The following is a 15,635-nucleotide window of genomic DNA, read 5'->3' as shown; positions in this document are numbered from 1 at the left end:
GGTGCAGTCCTTCAGGAACAGACTGCTCCAGCGTGGGTCCCCCGTGGGGTCACAAGTCCTGCCAGCAAACCTGCTCCAGTGTGGGCTCCTCTCTTGATGGGTTCACAGGTCCTGCCAGGAGCCTGCTCCAGTGTGGCCTTCCCACGGGGTCACAGCCTCCTTCAGGCATCCACCTGCTCTGGCATCAGATCCTCCATGGGCTGCAGGTGGATATCTGCTCTACCGTTAACCTCCATGGGCTGCAGGGGCACAGCCTGCCTCACCATGGTCTTCACCAGGGGCTGCAGGGGAATCTCTGCTCCGGTGCCTGAGGCACCTCCTCCCCCTCCTTCTTCACTGACCTTGGTGTCTGCAGAGTTGTTTCTCTCACATATTCTCACTCCTCTCTCCGGCTGCAGTTGCACAGGTTTTTTTTTCCCCCTTCTTAAATATGTTCTCACAGAGGTGCTACCACCGTTGCTGATAGGCTCAGTCTTGGCCAGTGGTGGGTCCATCTTGGAGCTGGTGGCATTGGGTCTACTGGACATAGGGGAAGCTTCTAGCAGCTTCTCACAGAAGCCACCCCTGTAGCCCCCTGGCTACCAACACCTTGCCATGCAAACCCCATACAAAAGAGCAAAAGGAAAATCTGTAGTCATGAGAGGTGAGGGCAAGAAGGTTTCTGAAAGTATATTGAGGACATAAAGAATCTTCTGCTCCAAATAGAAATGAGTTACTTGTTAGCAGTGATGTAAAAAGGACTATTCAATACAGATTTCTGTTCTATACTTGGGGCAAAGCCAGATGACTTAGTCACATCTATGATGTTTATGATATTGTGAAGTACCATTCTACCAATAGCTAAGAAGGATATTAAACAACATAATCTAGAGCTAAATATTTTTGTATCAGCACACTTGGGTGACCAACATTTAAGTATTAGGAAAGAAATGGCCATAAACCCTCCTAATCATTAATGTTGATTTTTAATAAGTCTCAGAGCACTAGAGGAAAATGCATCAAGCTAGAAGCAAGTTAATGCCATGCTAGTATTTAAAGACAATAAACAAGAAAATCTGTCATCCTGACATTAGTGCCAGGGAAAATACTGGCATGACTGATACAGGACTCCATAAAGTATTAATGAATTATAATGTAATTAATTTCATTTAATGTGGTTATGTAAAATAGATCTTGTCAAAGTAGCTTGATTTTATCAATTTATCTGTTAAAAGATAGCAAATCAGGATGTCCTCTGTCTTGTGTTATTGAAAAGTTTTGATCAGGTGATTACAAAAGTGCTTTGTGACCTTTTTTTTATTGACAAAAACTACAAGGAAATGTCATTTATTAAATCTCCTTTACTTTGAGCAGGTATTCTGTTATAGTATTATTGCTAGATTCTTGGTTACCTATAACTCTCCTACTCCAGAAGAGATCAGTCTGCTTTAAGCAAATACAAGAGAAAGAATATTTTGTTTTTGTCTGAATAAAAAAAAAAGAAACAACAACCTAAAATGCTTTTTATGGACAGCTATTACATGCTATTAGAAAAAGCGATATTTTACTTCCTTGAGATATTTGATGAAGCTTCTGCTTATAGCTGCTTTTAATATCCTTCATGCACATATTATTTTCACTATTTGCCCTGACCATACTTTTTCATCTAAAGTGCAGTGAGCGGTACCTATAAACCACACTACATTTATCTCAGTGACATATTAAAACAACTCTTTTTAGTGATGAACTTGTTCTCTGGTACAGCACTTCAAAGTCGCTGTGTAGTGGTCTTCTGATTCAACTTTCCCTTATGTAAACCTATGGACATAGCACTATAGTTTGTAACAGGTTTATTCTTTCATGCTTTATCGTCATTCCCTCAGCACTACCATAGTTATCAAGAATCAACTGATTATACAGGTAAATCAAATTTAGGCTTAATGCAGATGTCTGGCATCTTTCTTCTTGTTTCAATGGGCTAAAGATTTAGATGTGTTAATTAAACATATGTCTGTAAGTGCTGATTCAGCCTCCTCCCTGCTCTTTTCAGAAGTCACTCAATTTCTCTTTGCCTTCATTTCTTTATTTGTAAAATGATATAATGGTAAAGATGATAACCTGTTTCATAAGAAGCCTGAGGTCTGTGTATGGAAAGTGCTGTGTAAAAGTGCTGTATAAAATGTATATCTCTACTATCATTTTTGTTACTCTGAAAGTCTGATGACCACACTGAAGAAAGTTTGAGGCCAGGCTTTGGACTCGCCTGTTGAATTCCTGGATAATTCAGACTCTAGCTCTTTTCCTTAAAATGTGGGTGATTTTGTATTCTGCCTGCTACAGTTAGAACAAAGAAAAACAAAGTGGTGACACAGGCTCCAAAAAGATGTGGAAAATGCTTAAATATTTTAAAAATAAGATTATAAGAAGTACTGAAAGTTTTGAAAGGAGCTAGTCTTGCACAGGGTCTGTAATACCAGTTTCTTCTCTTTAAGTTGCTTAAATGAGAAGGAAAAAGGAATAAAATGTATGAGATGTTTTTTCTCTGGCTAAGAAAGAAAGCCCGACACCCCGATGAGCAAGGTAATACATGGAGATGCAGTGAAGATACAGTCCCTGCCCCACGTTTCTTACCATTCAAATGTGTTGCTTTTACCAGGTAAATTACTCTGTATTCCAAAATGGCACTGAGTATGTCTAATCAAATTGTGCGGTGCGCAGCGAGCCTATTGGAGCAAATGACAATAAACTCACTGGGACTAATATAAACGTGGGTGGTCAAGTGGAGCATATGCTGGATCAACAAATAGCTCAGGCCTTCAAATGAGTGAATTGGTGCCACAAAGTGTCTGTTCTGTCCTCTCCCCTGTGGAAATGGCCCCCATGAAATCCATCTGTTTTAACTTTACTTGGAGGATTCTCATGAGCAGTACAAATGTACCCTGAAATTCATTTGTCCAAACTCATACTTTGGGCAATGGATGAAATCAGTTTTATTAGCAGGAATATTTGCAAATATGGTTGGACAGTAAGAAGCTTCCACAGAAAAGACACAGGTAAGCACTAGTAGGTCTTGATGCTTTTGGGCATGAAAATGCCAGTGAAGACCCAATGCACTAGATCAGACTGACTGTCTATAGACTTAACAGGAGTTTCTATGAAGACAAGCCAAAACTAGCCCTCCAAACAGCCATCTGTAATTTATCCTTCTGGTTGGATCTGTGATCAACATCTCATTCATTGATAGATGGATTCTCTAGGGCATGTCTGAGGACTGACTTTTCCCACCTCCTGCTATCATCTCATTCCCTAACCCGATCATACCAGGATATTTTCTGTCTTCCCATTCACTCCTGCTAACAATATTGAATCTGTTAAGAGTGACTATAATATAATCTACCTCAAAAAATGATCACTATCACACACTTCAAAGTGATCTGTAGTTATTTATGGGTAAAACAAATGAAAATTTATCAGCTAGTTTTTGAGCTTCATGTCTCATGGTTAATTCCTGTATGTAATAGCCTTTCCAATTTATTTTTAGGATTTTATTTACCATAGTAAAAGCATGGTAACTTCATTGCTGTTTCCTCGCTTTCACTTAGAGAGTTAATACCGTAAGCTTCAGACATGAAGTCTAATTATGTTCTCTAGTAACTATCATTCTCATTTGATGGTTTTCAGTGTGAATTCATTTTAGAAATAATGTAATTGGTTCCCATGTTAGGGTTACAGGCAAGAGAATAATCACTGAAAGTCACGTTCCTTTTTTTCCTTATTTAACCCTTCTACAGTGAATTTGTTTAGAACTTAATTAAGGAGCTTTTCAGCAAAGTGGAAATCAATCTTTAAAGCCAATCAGGCACTCAAACACATTAGTTTATGGACTTTGATTCAGAGAAGGCTCTCTACATATGACAGGAGACATACACCTAATGTTGACTGAAGGAAGCAGAGGTACATACTACATTTTTATCTGGGGCTGCAATGCATTAAGGAAAGATTAATATTTTGGAGGATGCATTGTGAATGATATCCTGAAAAAAAAGTCTGAATGTAAGTGAAAAAAATTAACTCATACTAACCTGCCATTTTCTAACTTAATGCATGGATTTCCATCCCCCCCCCAAGCTGCTTTCTATTTACATCAATGTAAATAGAAATGTAGATTCACAGTTATGCTACTGTGAATAAGAACATGATTTGCTTTTCGGTGTACTTGCAGCAACAGTTATTTGCCCCAGCATCTGAAGTACAGTTACACTGAGAACCCCAGGTAGATCTATATAATGAGATGAACATGGCCCCTGGAAAAATGCTCAAAAGAAGAAGTAATGCTGTCCCCCAGTTCTGTGTTCCCTCTGGTCCTCAAATTGAGAGAGAGTGATTGAGAGAGGAATATACAAAAAATGGTTCCTGAAGCCAGAGACGCCCTGGAGAATGAGGGGGGGCAAATCTGGCAGGGAAATGCAGATTATGAAAACCTTTTCTGTATTCTCGTCAATGGTTTATAAAAAAAACCAGATGTCTTCCTCAATTTTCTTTCTATTACATGTGCCAAAAGTACATTGATATAAAGTACTCTTTTATGCAACCTGTAGACATGAATACTATCTGTAGCAATGAAAATGTACCGATAGCACCCATTTCCTCTGTCATCAAAAGCCTATGTCTGAGATAGCCACCCTTAATACCCTCTGTACGCAATGAAAAGAAAGAGGTACTTTTACATCTCACTTTATCCCACTTGTTTTAGACAGCTGCTTTAAGAAGAGGCGATTAGGTCCCTGAAAGTGCTTATTTCTTTCCAGTGGTTGTAAAGAAAATCTAAGCAACTACTGTAGGCATCTCAATTTGATCAGATGAATAGCAATCCAGAGAAACGTTCACCTGCACAGGGAGGAACAGAAATCAGCATCATAACTCTGGAAAGAAAGTAATCTCGGTACTGCAAGTGCAGCCAGCAGTAAGTATGCTACAGGTACTCATAGGTCATTAAAAAGCAAGTACTGGCCACAATAAAGTGACAATTTTAAAAAAACAACCCAACATTAAGAATGGGCAGAAATTGCTAAAGTACAAGTATTTGGCCACGGATATTTCATGTCTAGCAAAAGTAGGTAGTGCGGATGCAGCTCCATTAACTCATTTGGATCTCCTGATGATTCATACCAGAGTTCAGGAGGAAAAGAAGATATTCAGCAGTTTTTGAGTCGGTCTTAGACAGAGGAGCCAACATGACTCAGGCCTGTTATATAAGTAAATCTTTCCATAACAGTGAATATTATTTTGTAGTCTTTTAATATTCTGTGTGGGTGTTTATAAAGGGATGGGTTACTTTTAGATATGACAATGTCCACATGCACATGTACATGAAAAACAGAGAAAGAATAGAACATGAGTCTAAAAATGAAATATTACTCCATGGCAATGATATTTGTAGCAGGTGAAGGACAGAACACAAGATTGCTATTAAATAAATCATAATTTATTACACGTGCCTGTATTCAGATGCCCAGTTAAGTACCTAATTACATGAAAAATGCAATTGCCGTGTAAAGTGATGTTAATTTTCAAGCACACCTGCTGAGCTTAGGGTTGTCATTCAGGTACCTGCTCAGTTGCATGCTGTTGTGCACCACCTGCGGAAAATATTTGTGTGTCTGTCAGGAGGCTGGCCCAGGTCATTAGTGAGGAAAACCACGGCTTTGCAGGTTCAGCGGGCAGTCCCATGGTCTATCCAACATAGCTGACAAATTTCATTACGATTCCTAACCATAGCTCTGTCAGTGCAGCTTTTTTTGTTTTGATGAGGGGATGTGCAGGGAGGGCCCTTTCTCTGCTCAGACTGTAGATGCTTTTTATTTCTTGGATTTCATCTCCAGTTGATAAGTCCTCTGCTGTGTTTACCTATATTTTTTTTATTCTTTTCTCTACTTCCTTGACACATGCTGTATGCCAATAGAGAGCAAAAAATACTGCTAGAACTTCTATTCTTAGTGTTGGTCCATTTGCTTTGTTGATTATCATCCTGACTGTCAAAGAAGTGAAATGGCATTGCTTTGCAGTACCTGCACTCCATAGTACTTTCACATTGTCCTTTGTTTCCTTGACAGGTAGAAACTGTTTCATGAATGCTTTATGTGTGATGTCGAACAACTCACGGTGACAGCTAAAACATAGCAAGCGGCACCAAAGGACATTTCTCAAATGTGTTTCTTTGCCCTTTCTTCACATTGAAGATGTTAATAAGACTCAAGGCTACCTATGTTTTTCTATGGAGGATAGGATCTTTATTGCTAAAATATCTTTACACTCTTGTAAATATTACTTAGGTGACAGAAAGTATGGTTTTGTTCTGGGAAGGTTCTCTGGTTTCTTTTACAGCTTTGGCTTTAACATATTATTATTTTAAAAGCTTCTTTCTTGGACCAAAAGTAATATTGTCTTACGTATTCATCCATTTTACTGTAAATTGCAGGGAATGAGGTTGAGGGAATGGAGCGCTGCATAATTGGCCTGGCAAGGGGCAAGTGAACAGTGAGGGGGGGCATGTAAGGGGACAGGAAAAAGCTAAAAATGTGGTAGAGCAACCATTTATTTCCAAGGAACTGAAGCCTAAGAGCTTTAAAGAGGGCTTTGCAGCTGTCTTGTTTCACGGTCTGTTTGGGTGAAGTACTAGATGTTGGAGCTGAAAGAAACTTTCCGGAGAAACATACAGATTTGACAGACTAAATATTTCTGATAAATACAGGTAAACTTTCAACAGGCACCAGGTGGCAGGACAGTTCTTGCTGGTTGGAGCTGCACCAGTTCCCTGAGCAACTGCCTCTCTGGCCTTCTCCTCATCCAAGGGAGTTTGCCTGTGTAGAGACGTCAGGGTGGTTGAGAGGCAGTTCTTAAGCTCCCTGAGCAGCTGCTTCATGAGCAGCCCAACTCTCCCTACCTCCAGATCAGTGCTCAGAGGCACGTGTCTTGGGGTCCAGAAGGCTGAGAGCAAACAAGAAACTTCTGCTCTTACTCTCCCAGCATTTATTTATTTTTCTTTCACAGATTTTATCTGGCTTTTTAAAAAATCCTATACCTGAAGGACAGCTGATGTGACAGTGGTGGGAGATACCCACTAGAGCTTTCCAGCACTCTTCACAGAACATAATCACAGACCCTGTATGGGCTGTTTCCACCAAGGGTTCCTCCATGTCTCTCCGTCATATTATGTCATTGCCACTAGCTGGATGACTTCATTTTAGCTGGAGAAAAAAGAAGCTGCCATCCTTTAGATTGTATAAAGCAACCACACTGTGGTTTTCACCTATTCGCTTTGTCTTCATCTATTGACAAAAGCTAGACCTCTCTCCAGAAAACAGTTCTCTCTCACTCATTCATCATTGTCTTGACCCCTACAAGTTGAGGACTCTCTGCCTTCAGCCCTGTTTCTCAAACGCAGATGCCTGTTGGCCTGTGGAGAGCTCTGTGCCATGGCTAGACTGCTTCACATACCTGAGCTGCAGAAAGCGATATTTGCTGCTACAATGCTGGGTCAGCCTCCAATTTATCCTGCTGACGCATGTTGCACTTTTGGCCATGCTAGAGGGAAACAACAGCATGAGATGATGGCAGTGATTAGGATGTTGATCTTTAGGTACTGCTGGACAGGCAAGTAGGCATAGATGCTGGCAGCTGAGGAGCAGTTTAAAAATGACTGTGATACCAAAGCCTTTCTTCAGTCTAGCTTGCAAAAACAGCTCTCTCGGCTCCATGGAAAATTTAGCATTTCCTGGTGTTGATACTATAGTTCTGAATTTCACGAAGAGCACAGGGCCACCCCTCCAGACCAAGGAGCAAGTGGATGCAGAGGTTTAGTTCTCAGTCCTGGTCCTCAAGGTTTCCAGTTTGGTCATCTGGCTGAATGCACCAGAGCTCCCTTCTGGTTTGTAAACCTGCCTTCCCCAAACACCACAGCACTGGAGAGGTGGTGAAGGGAGGAAGGCATTTCTGCTATGGAGCGTGGAAGCATGGACCTGAACTGGGAAGTTGTAAGGTTGGACATGACCTGCTGAGTCCTAGAGACCACAGCGAACTCAAAGGCAAGATAGCACCACTTTTTTTGCAGAGGATGTTTTTGACACTTTTTGGTTTGTGTCTTCTTCTCCTTCACTTTTCCTTATACTATCAGCAGTGCAAAACCAGGTAATAAAAAAATATAATAAAGGCAAAGAATTTTGCTCTCTCCAACAGGAATTACCTGATTTATAGTTGTTCAAGGAGATTAAAAAAAAAAGTGAAAATAACCATAAAAGAGTTTCCTGACAAATATTTCAGACAGTAGTTCTCTCCTTTGAAAAACAAATGCAGTCTTAAAAAGCTACAAAACCAACACAGAAGCACGCTTACATCCATGCATACATGTGCAAGTATAGAGATCTATAAAATATATTACACACAGGAGCTCAGCTTTATTCCAGTATATGCCTATAGATTAAATTCCAATTGACTGAGTTAAACAGGAAAATTTTGACTACATTAACTGCAGTCTAGTTTTGTGTATGTATTTGTACACAACAGAAGATTCGTGTATTCATAAAAAACTAAAAAGCTATCACTCATATGTAGGTATATATCAGCTAAATAGCAATGGCCCAATCATGTTGTTTTGTTAGGCAAAAATAGCATTTTCAATCTCTTCTTAGGATGATAACATTTTAAGTATATTTTTACTCTCCATTTACATACTAACTTCACCAAAAGCAAATAAATTGCATAAGAGGTAATGCATCTGCTGTGTACATATTTAATCCCTTCTCTTTTTGTTCTTTTCTCACAGAGATTGAAAGATCTAAAACAAAGGGAATTTGCTCGAAATGTGGCTTCAAAGTCATGGAAAGATGAGAAGAAACAGGAAAAAGCACTCAAGCGCCTCCACCAGCTCGCAGAGTTACGGAAGCAGTCAGAATGGCAAGTATTTAAAATTTATATTACATTTTAATGCCTTCTTTCCTCAGCCCCAGAAGAAATCTCCATATTTTTACTCCTACACTCTGTAATGTCCAGAGATTGTGTATACTGTAACCTGTTTTCAGCTGTCCCCAACTCCAAATGTTCCTGTTCTGCAAACCATAAAATTGAAAGCCCCTGAATTAATTAATTGCTATTTGAAGGTTTGTGTTTTTCTCTCCTGTAGCTAGTTAATCTCCTCGCTTCTGAACTGAGTGGTTTGAAGATGGTTTTATATCATCACCATTTTACCTTATTCAAACTGACCTGAATAGATTAGTATAACTGTCTTATCATTTGATAGTAAGTGAACAGGAGAGGAAAAACACCTTTTAGAGCATCTGTACTTAGTCTGTGAATCATTTTCACTACTTTTAGTATACTGAGATTATTCTCACAGTTTCTCTGTAGAGTAATGGAAGTATCATTATGTGAATGAAAAACAAGTAATTAACTGAGTTAAGTTTGCCCAATACTGTTAGCTCTATTGATGAATATCAAGATACAGTACAAAGTTTACACTAATAAACCTTTACATTTGAGAAATCTCCTTTGTTTAATGACACTGGATGCTTCAGCAGAATAGATTGCTACCAGACCAATTGTTTATGTTAATCTATGACCATAATGAGTTAAGCAGATAATTAAACTGGCATTCTTTTAAATTCATATCAAGCTTACTGTACCCTGGAAATAATAACATTCAAAGCTTATTGTACACTCATTTTGGCCTGTGTAATTGCTTTTGAGTAATCTGCTGAAATATAACAGTTTAGTGCTAATGTATCACTTTTATGGTTACAACTCCATTTTCATACAAATCTATTGAAAGAAATGTAACTGCCTGTGGGAAGATGCCTTTATGCCCAAGCACTTGAAGATGTAGTCTCAGATAGACCGATAAGCGTGGTGATAATAGGAAAGCCAGAGTGAGACTGGGAGGGGAAAAGCAGGTTTGCTTTTAGAAAGAGCCAGGAGTCCATAATCCTTTGCAAAGAGTCTGGAAAGACAGTGCTTGCTGTTCCTGTTTGTAATGACTAATAGGTTCAGGGGTGGCTGAGAACCGTGATCTTGGTGGAGGGGGTGCATTCCCAGTTGCTCAGGCAAGACAGAAAGTCAGCCTTTCTAACCAAAAGTCTACACACACACACACACAATTGTTATTGTCCCTGAGTACTGTGTCTCAGGTTCCAACAGAGTTCCTTACAACAAGCTAATACAATTTGACAACAAAATTACTGTTAATCTTGTGTACAGAAAAACTGAAAATACAGCTTTATTTTGCTGTTCCAAGGAGACTTTGCAAAGGACCTCTTTACACACCTTCTCCAAGAGATAATTCCTTCTTGATGTACAAATAGGGGTGAATTTGTATCTCCTGATGCCAGATTTGTGGCAAATGCAAATATATTCTCAGAAATGCATACTTATTCTCATACTCCAAGCTGACCCTACTCCAGGGAGTCTTTATGTCGTTCCCACTACTGAAGATCAATGCATTTTTATAGCATTTATAAAGCATGCTAGCCTATTTATAGATAGCTGTTATGCAGATCTGGCAGTCATAATTTACTTACATTCAATTAAAATATTTTCTAATTTTTAATCAAACTCTTTACTGAAGCTGGTTCCAAAATTTTTTCATGTAAGTGTACTGTAGTACTGCATTGATAGCAAATGTAAATAATTGGTCTAATGAAAGACATGTTTAAAATATTACTTGGAATAACATTTCTGTGGTGGCTATATATGACTCATCTCAAATGGAAAATGACAACAGTCATCCCAATCTCAGTTAATTATATATTGCAAGAAATGTTTGTTAAGGCCTTCTTAGAATAAGTGCTTTTTTTTTTTAAAGTACAAGAAAACTAAACCACAGATTTAAAATCTGAGAGGTTTTGGGAAGACGAAAAATGTAATTAATGAAAGTAGACTACAGAAAGAGAAATATGGCAAAGTAAGTCAAATGGTGATTGATAATGAGACCGCTAAAGTTGCCATTAATATTGGTGGAAATCCATCTTGTGTCCTTTTCCCCACCAATGTTTGGTGATAGTTTTAGCATTAATTTCTCTGAATATTTCACAGAGTAATTTACTGTGGAAAAATATAAAGATAAAATAAAAATCTACTCTTTAAAAAATCATACATATACCCCTCCAAGCAAGCAGAATACTGCCTTTTTCTCTTGTAGAGTTTGATTCTGCAGATGCTCCAGGTGGAATTGTCTCATTTTGAACAAGGCACAATTTCCTTTGCAATGGCCTCTCAGAAAACCAAGACTTACCACAGACCAGATTCTCACTGATATAAATTCGGAGTAAAGTTTATTCTGGATGTACTGGGCATAACTCTGAAAAAGAACATTCATGTGTTGACTTCAAATCATATAATTTCCTGTATGTAAAGACTGTCTTGCCCATTTAGAAGCCCAAGCTCAGGGCTAGACTGCACATTTACCCTTCAGAAACTTTAGAAACACTGTTTTCCCTTGTAACAGCATGAGTGACACGCTTCTTTACCAGACAGACATTGTCAAATGCGAGTTCTCTCTTAACTTGGTTACTTAATACAGCTTTTTTTTTTATTTATTACATTACAGCATCACTGGGAGTGGACCATTGCTTAAAGCCCCCAGATTAGTCATGGAAAAGCAGCAATCGCCAAATAGCATTTTCCTATACAAGGGCGGCAAGTTCACAGCCAGTTCTCAAAGAGCTGCCATGAGAGAAGGACAACATTTCTCCAGCAGCATACTAGAGAAACAGCAGCTCATCATAAGCAGGCACCAGCCCCCCAGTGAAAGACCCCATGCACTTGGAAATCACGTCTCACAAGTGTTCCCAGATAGCACCAATGCTTCTCAAAGGGCGGGAGTGTCTTTCTCGTTCTCTAAAAAAGTCCCCTTGAAGCTCGAGTCCTCTGCATCAGTCTTCAGTGAGAACTCTGAAGAAGGAAATGATTGTAGTGAATCCCCCAACCATAAAACAAAGCAAGCTCTTGAGGGCTGTCGTTCTGGCACATTTTTGGAAGAGGATGTGAAAGCAAGCTTGGATAAAGGGCCACCTATTACACGAGACCAAATGGGTTTGGATAACAGTGCATCAAGTCATGTAGCCGCAAAACCTAAAATGCTAAAGGAAAAGGATAAAAGCAGTGATAGAGAATTAGAAGAAAAGGTCAGTGCTCATCCTTCATTTTGCAAAGTCAAAATGCAGCTTTCAAATTTGGATTTTTCTGGTTCACTTAGAGAAACAGAGCAAGAGAGCAAATTGAATGATTTTGAGCAATTGTTGGAAACTCTCATTTCACCTTCATACCAAGCTAGCAATTTTTGTACACAGCCGAACACCTATAAGCACAGCAATGCCCACCTGCCTGACCAGTTACCTGAGCTCCCACAACAGCCAGAACCTCAGCTGGCATGCGCAAGCAACATTACTGATGGTCCTGGGGTGGTAAAAAGAGAAAGATCTTTGGAGAGTTCAGAAACCACAAATGAGAATATGGAAACACTTCCAAGGGAGACCGTGGTTAAAGAGGTTAAGCCCCAGGCATTGCCTTTCCTCCATGTAGTGAGCAAAGATGGCACCACTGCTCTGCAGTGGCCCACAGAATTACTTTTGTTTACAAAAACTGAGCCCTGTATTTCATATGGCTGTAATCCATTGTATTTTGACTTCAGACTCTCTTTAAATCACAGAGATGGTAAACAGCATGAAACAAACAAAGAAAGCTGTAAAGAGCACTCTATAAATAAGACTGCAGATGAAAATGAAGCCTCAGGTTTAATAAAACACAAGCAAATGTCAAATGAACAAGATAATCAGTTGTTGAAACCAAAGAAGATGAAAGGTTCCCTAAATCCAAGAAAGGCCAAGCAGAAAGCTGAGTCAGACATAGGGAAAGAAATGAATGAAAATGGTCAAAAATACTTTGCAGAGTATTTGAATGAAAATATACCCAAAGTGCCTGCTTACCTTGATGTCTCACAAAAGGGTTATGTGACAGAAAAAAGTCTTCATACAACAACACTGAGAAGATCTTTACAGCATCATTTTCATAGCTGTGAAAGAAAAAACCAGAACATTAGAAATGAAAGCATTTCCTTTTCTGCTTTTATGTCTAGGATTAAAAAGTCTAAAGCTGCAAAATGTCATTTAATTTATTCTGAGGAAAAACGTGAAAACCAAAATGACTGCAGATCCGTTCAAGATGTGGCCAGCTGCAGCAGTGACATAAGTGACAGTGCAAAAGACTCTAGTGGAAGTTTCCTTAGTTATAAATCCAGTTCAAACAGCAGGTATTCAGAAAATGAAGGATGTGGAAGTTACACAAGATGCTGGAGATTCCCATCTCCTCAAAAGTCCTCCTCTGACAGACATTCCAGCTACTCTGACACTTCGGTTAGTAGTACAGGTAGCTACATGAGCTACATGAGTCCCACATCAAATAATCACAGCAGAAATAATTTGCTTTGTTGTTGTAAAAGAAAAAGCAAAACAGCTGAAAGGCACAAATGTAAACACAGAAAGCACAAGTGTATTTTCACTTCTGATGATACAGATGAGGATTATCTTTGTCGTAGCAGAAGTCACAGAACTAGAAACTGTACACAGAGGGGCATAATTAAATATCGAAGATGTTCAAGACATAAAGTTTTACAGCACAGAGACAGATCTAAACACAGCAGATGTAGACACCAGCATTTTGGCAAAGTGCATAGTAGAAGTAGAAGCTACCATAGCTCCAAAAGTTGTTCCACCAGAGATTCAAGAAGCAGCGAAAGATCATCTAGTAGCAGAATATCAAGAGGTAGTAGTTCAGGATCCTTCTCAAAAGACACTGACAACTGTGACAACAAAACAAAAAAGGACACAGAAAGAGGTTCTAACACCAAACTGGGAAAAGCTGAAACTGCACATTACGACTCTCCGAATGTGAATGGTCAGTCAAAAAACTTTGCCACCTGCTCTTCTGAAACCCTGGCAAAAGACATATATGGAAAAAGAAAGTCACTAACGGCCAAGTTACTTTTAGAAAGAGTGCAGTCCAAGAAAACCCAGGAACAAACACATGATTCAGAGAGATTTTCAAACACTTGTGGGGTAGAATTAAAGGATCACTCACAAAGTCACTTTGCTTTTCAGTTTTCATCATCGGTAGATGACATTGCAATGTTACCTTTGCCAGAGAAACTGCTAAGCATAAGTAAAAATGACACAGGGCATAATGAAATCAGTTCGTTGGAAACCAGTGTGAAGAAAAACAACTTTGAAGCGTCAGACATAACCAATGTTGCTCTTTCAACAGGCACTGATTATGATCATTGTCTTTTTAAAGACATCATTCAAATAGGAACAGGCTATCAGAGCCCGAGTGTAAAAAGGAACACAGCAATAAAGGAACAATCCGATCTCTTCATTAGTGAAGTGCAACCCTTTATACAAAGCTGTGATCCAGTACCAAATGATTTCCCTGGTGCTTTTCCCTCTAATAGATATTCTGTTGTTGCTAATTCAACAGAGACCAAAGAAGAACTACATGATGTAAACATGGACTCGAACCGGGCAGAAAGCAGTTCAGACTCTCTTTGTGACAATGCTATGCAGAAGTATGATAACACAGTAAATGACCCAGAAGTGTACAGTAAATCCACCTCCCCTGCTTTAACGCAGCAGCCTATCACATTTTCACCAGAGGAAGTAGACAAATACAGGTTGCTGCAGCTGCAAGCCCAGCAGCATATGCAGAAACAACTTCGGGCAAAACACCTGAAAGTTTTGCCTGCCCCAGGACCAGCTGCCTTCTCTGCAACACCAGCAGTTCCTGCCCTCCCTGTTCAGCAGCATGCTACTGTCACCACCATCCACCACACGCTGCTGCAACGCTTTGCTGTGTCGGCATCTGTACATCCCCATGGCAGCCATCTCTCCCTGGCACACCTCCACCCTCTCTCTCAGGCACATTTTGCTCCCATATCACTTTCCCCACTAGCGCCAGCCCTCATTCCCACCCACCCTGCTCTGCTGACAGGACACCCATTGCACTTGGTCTCCACCACCCCTCTCCACCCTTCCCCACTGACCTTCCCCACACTACCACACACTGCATATATCCCAGCTTTATTTACACCACACCTGAATGCAGCCACGCCTTCTGTTATACATCCAAATCCCTTAGTTCATCCATTATTCCAAGGACAAGAGCCCCATCACCATTCTTGCTCTAGCCAGACCCAACAGTTACCGACAATAAAAGAAGTTTTCAGTGTTTCTAGCTATTTAAACTAGCCCAAAAGATTATACCATGGCTCCAAAACCAAATCTGAATAAAATTCAGTGTTCAATCATGTCTGAGGGGAAATCTACTGTTTTGCTGAGAGCACAACGGCAAGTATTTTAAAGTCCACATTCTGGCTGACAGCATATGAAAGTTGATTTAGGTCTCGTATCACTGAGTAAAAGCTGTTTTAAAACCTTTTATGATACTATCACAAGGAGGACAGGGTCCAGCTAGTGTCATTCTACAGAAGGTTTGGAAAGAACAGCCTGAAGTGAAGTCTGTGACTGTCAGTAGGAATAGGACCACAGCACCCAGACATAACATGACCAAGAATGTCAACACTGATGAGTGATTTAAAGTAGGGCAATTTAAGGTAG

General features: G+C 39.7%; 1 protein-coding gene across 1 annotated transcript in view; it reads left to right on the top strand.

Annotated features, from left to right (window-relative positions):
• ZNF804B (zinc finger protein 804B) overlaps positions 1-15,266 on the top strand; it is a 104,823-nt gene extending 89,557 nt beyond the window's left edge. The window contains exons 3-5 of the mRNA XM_019471095.1: positions 8,801-8,931; positions 11,576-13,041; positions 13,744-15,266. Coding sequence (XP_019326640.1) covers positions 8,801-8,931; positions 11,576-13,041; positions 13,744-15,266 — 3,120 coding nt within the window. The remainder of the gene's footprint in view (positions 1-8,800; positions 8,932-11,575; positions 13,042-13,743) is intronic.
• The last annotated feature ends 369 nt before the right edge of the window (positions 15,267-15,635 follow it).

The sequence above is a fragment of the Aptenodytes forsteri genome, unplaced genomic scaffold (genome assembly GCF_000699145.1).
Source record: "Aptenodytes forsteri isolate BGI_AS27 unplaced genomic scaffold, ASM69914v1 Scaffold172, whole genome shotgun sequence".
NCBI classification, from domain to species: Eukaryota; Metazoa; Chordata; class Aves; order Sphenisciformes; family Spheniscidae; genus Aptenodytes; species Aptenodytes forsteri.
The sequence above is the reverse complement of the archived record's forward strand: the minus strand, read 5'-3'. Positions and strand labels throughout refer to the sequence as shown.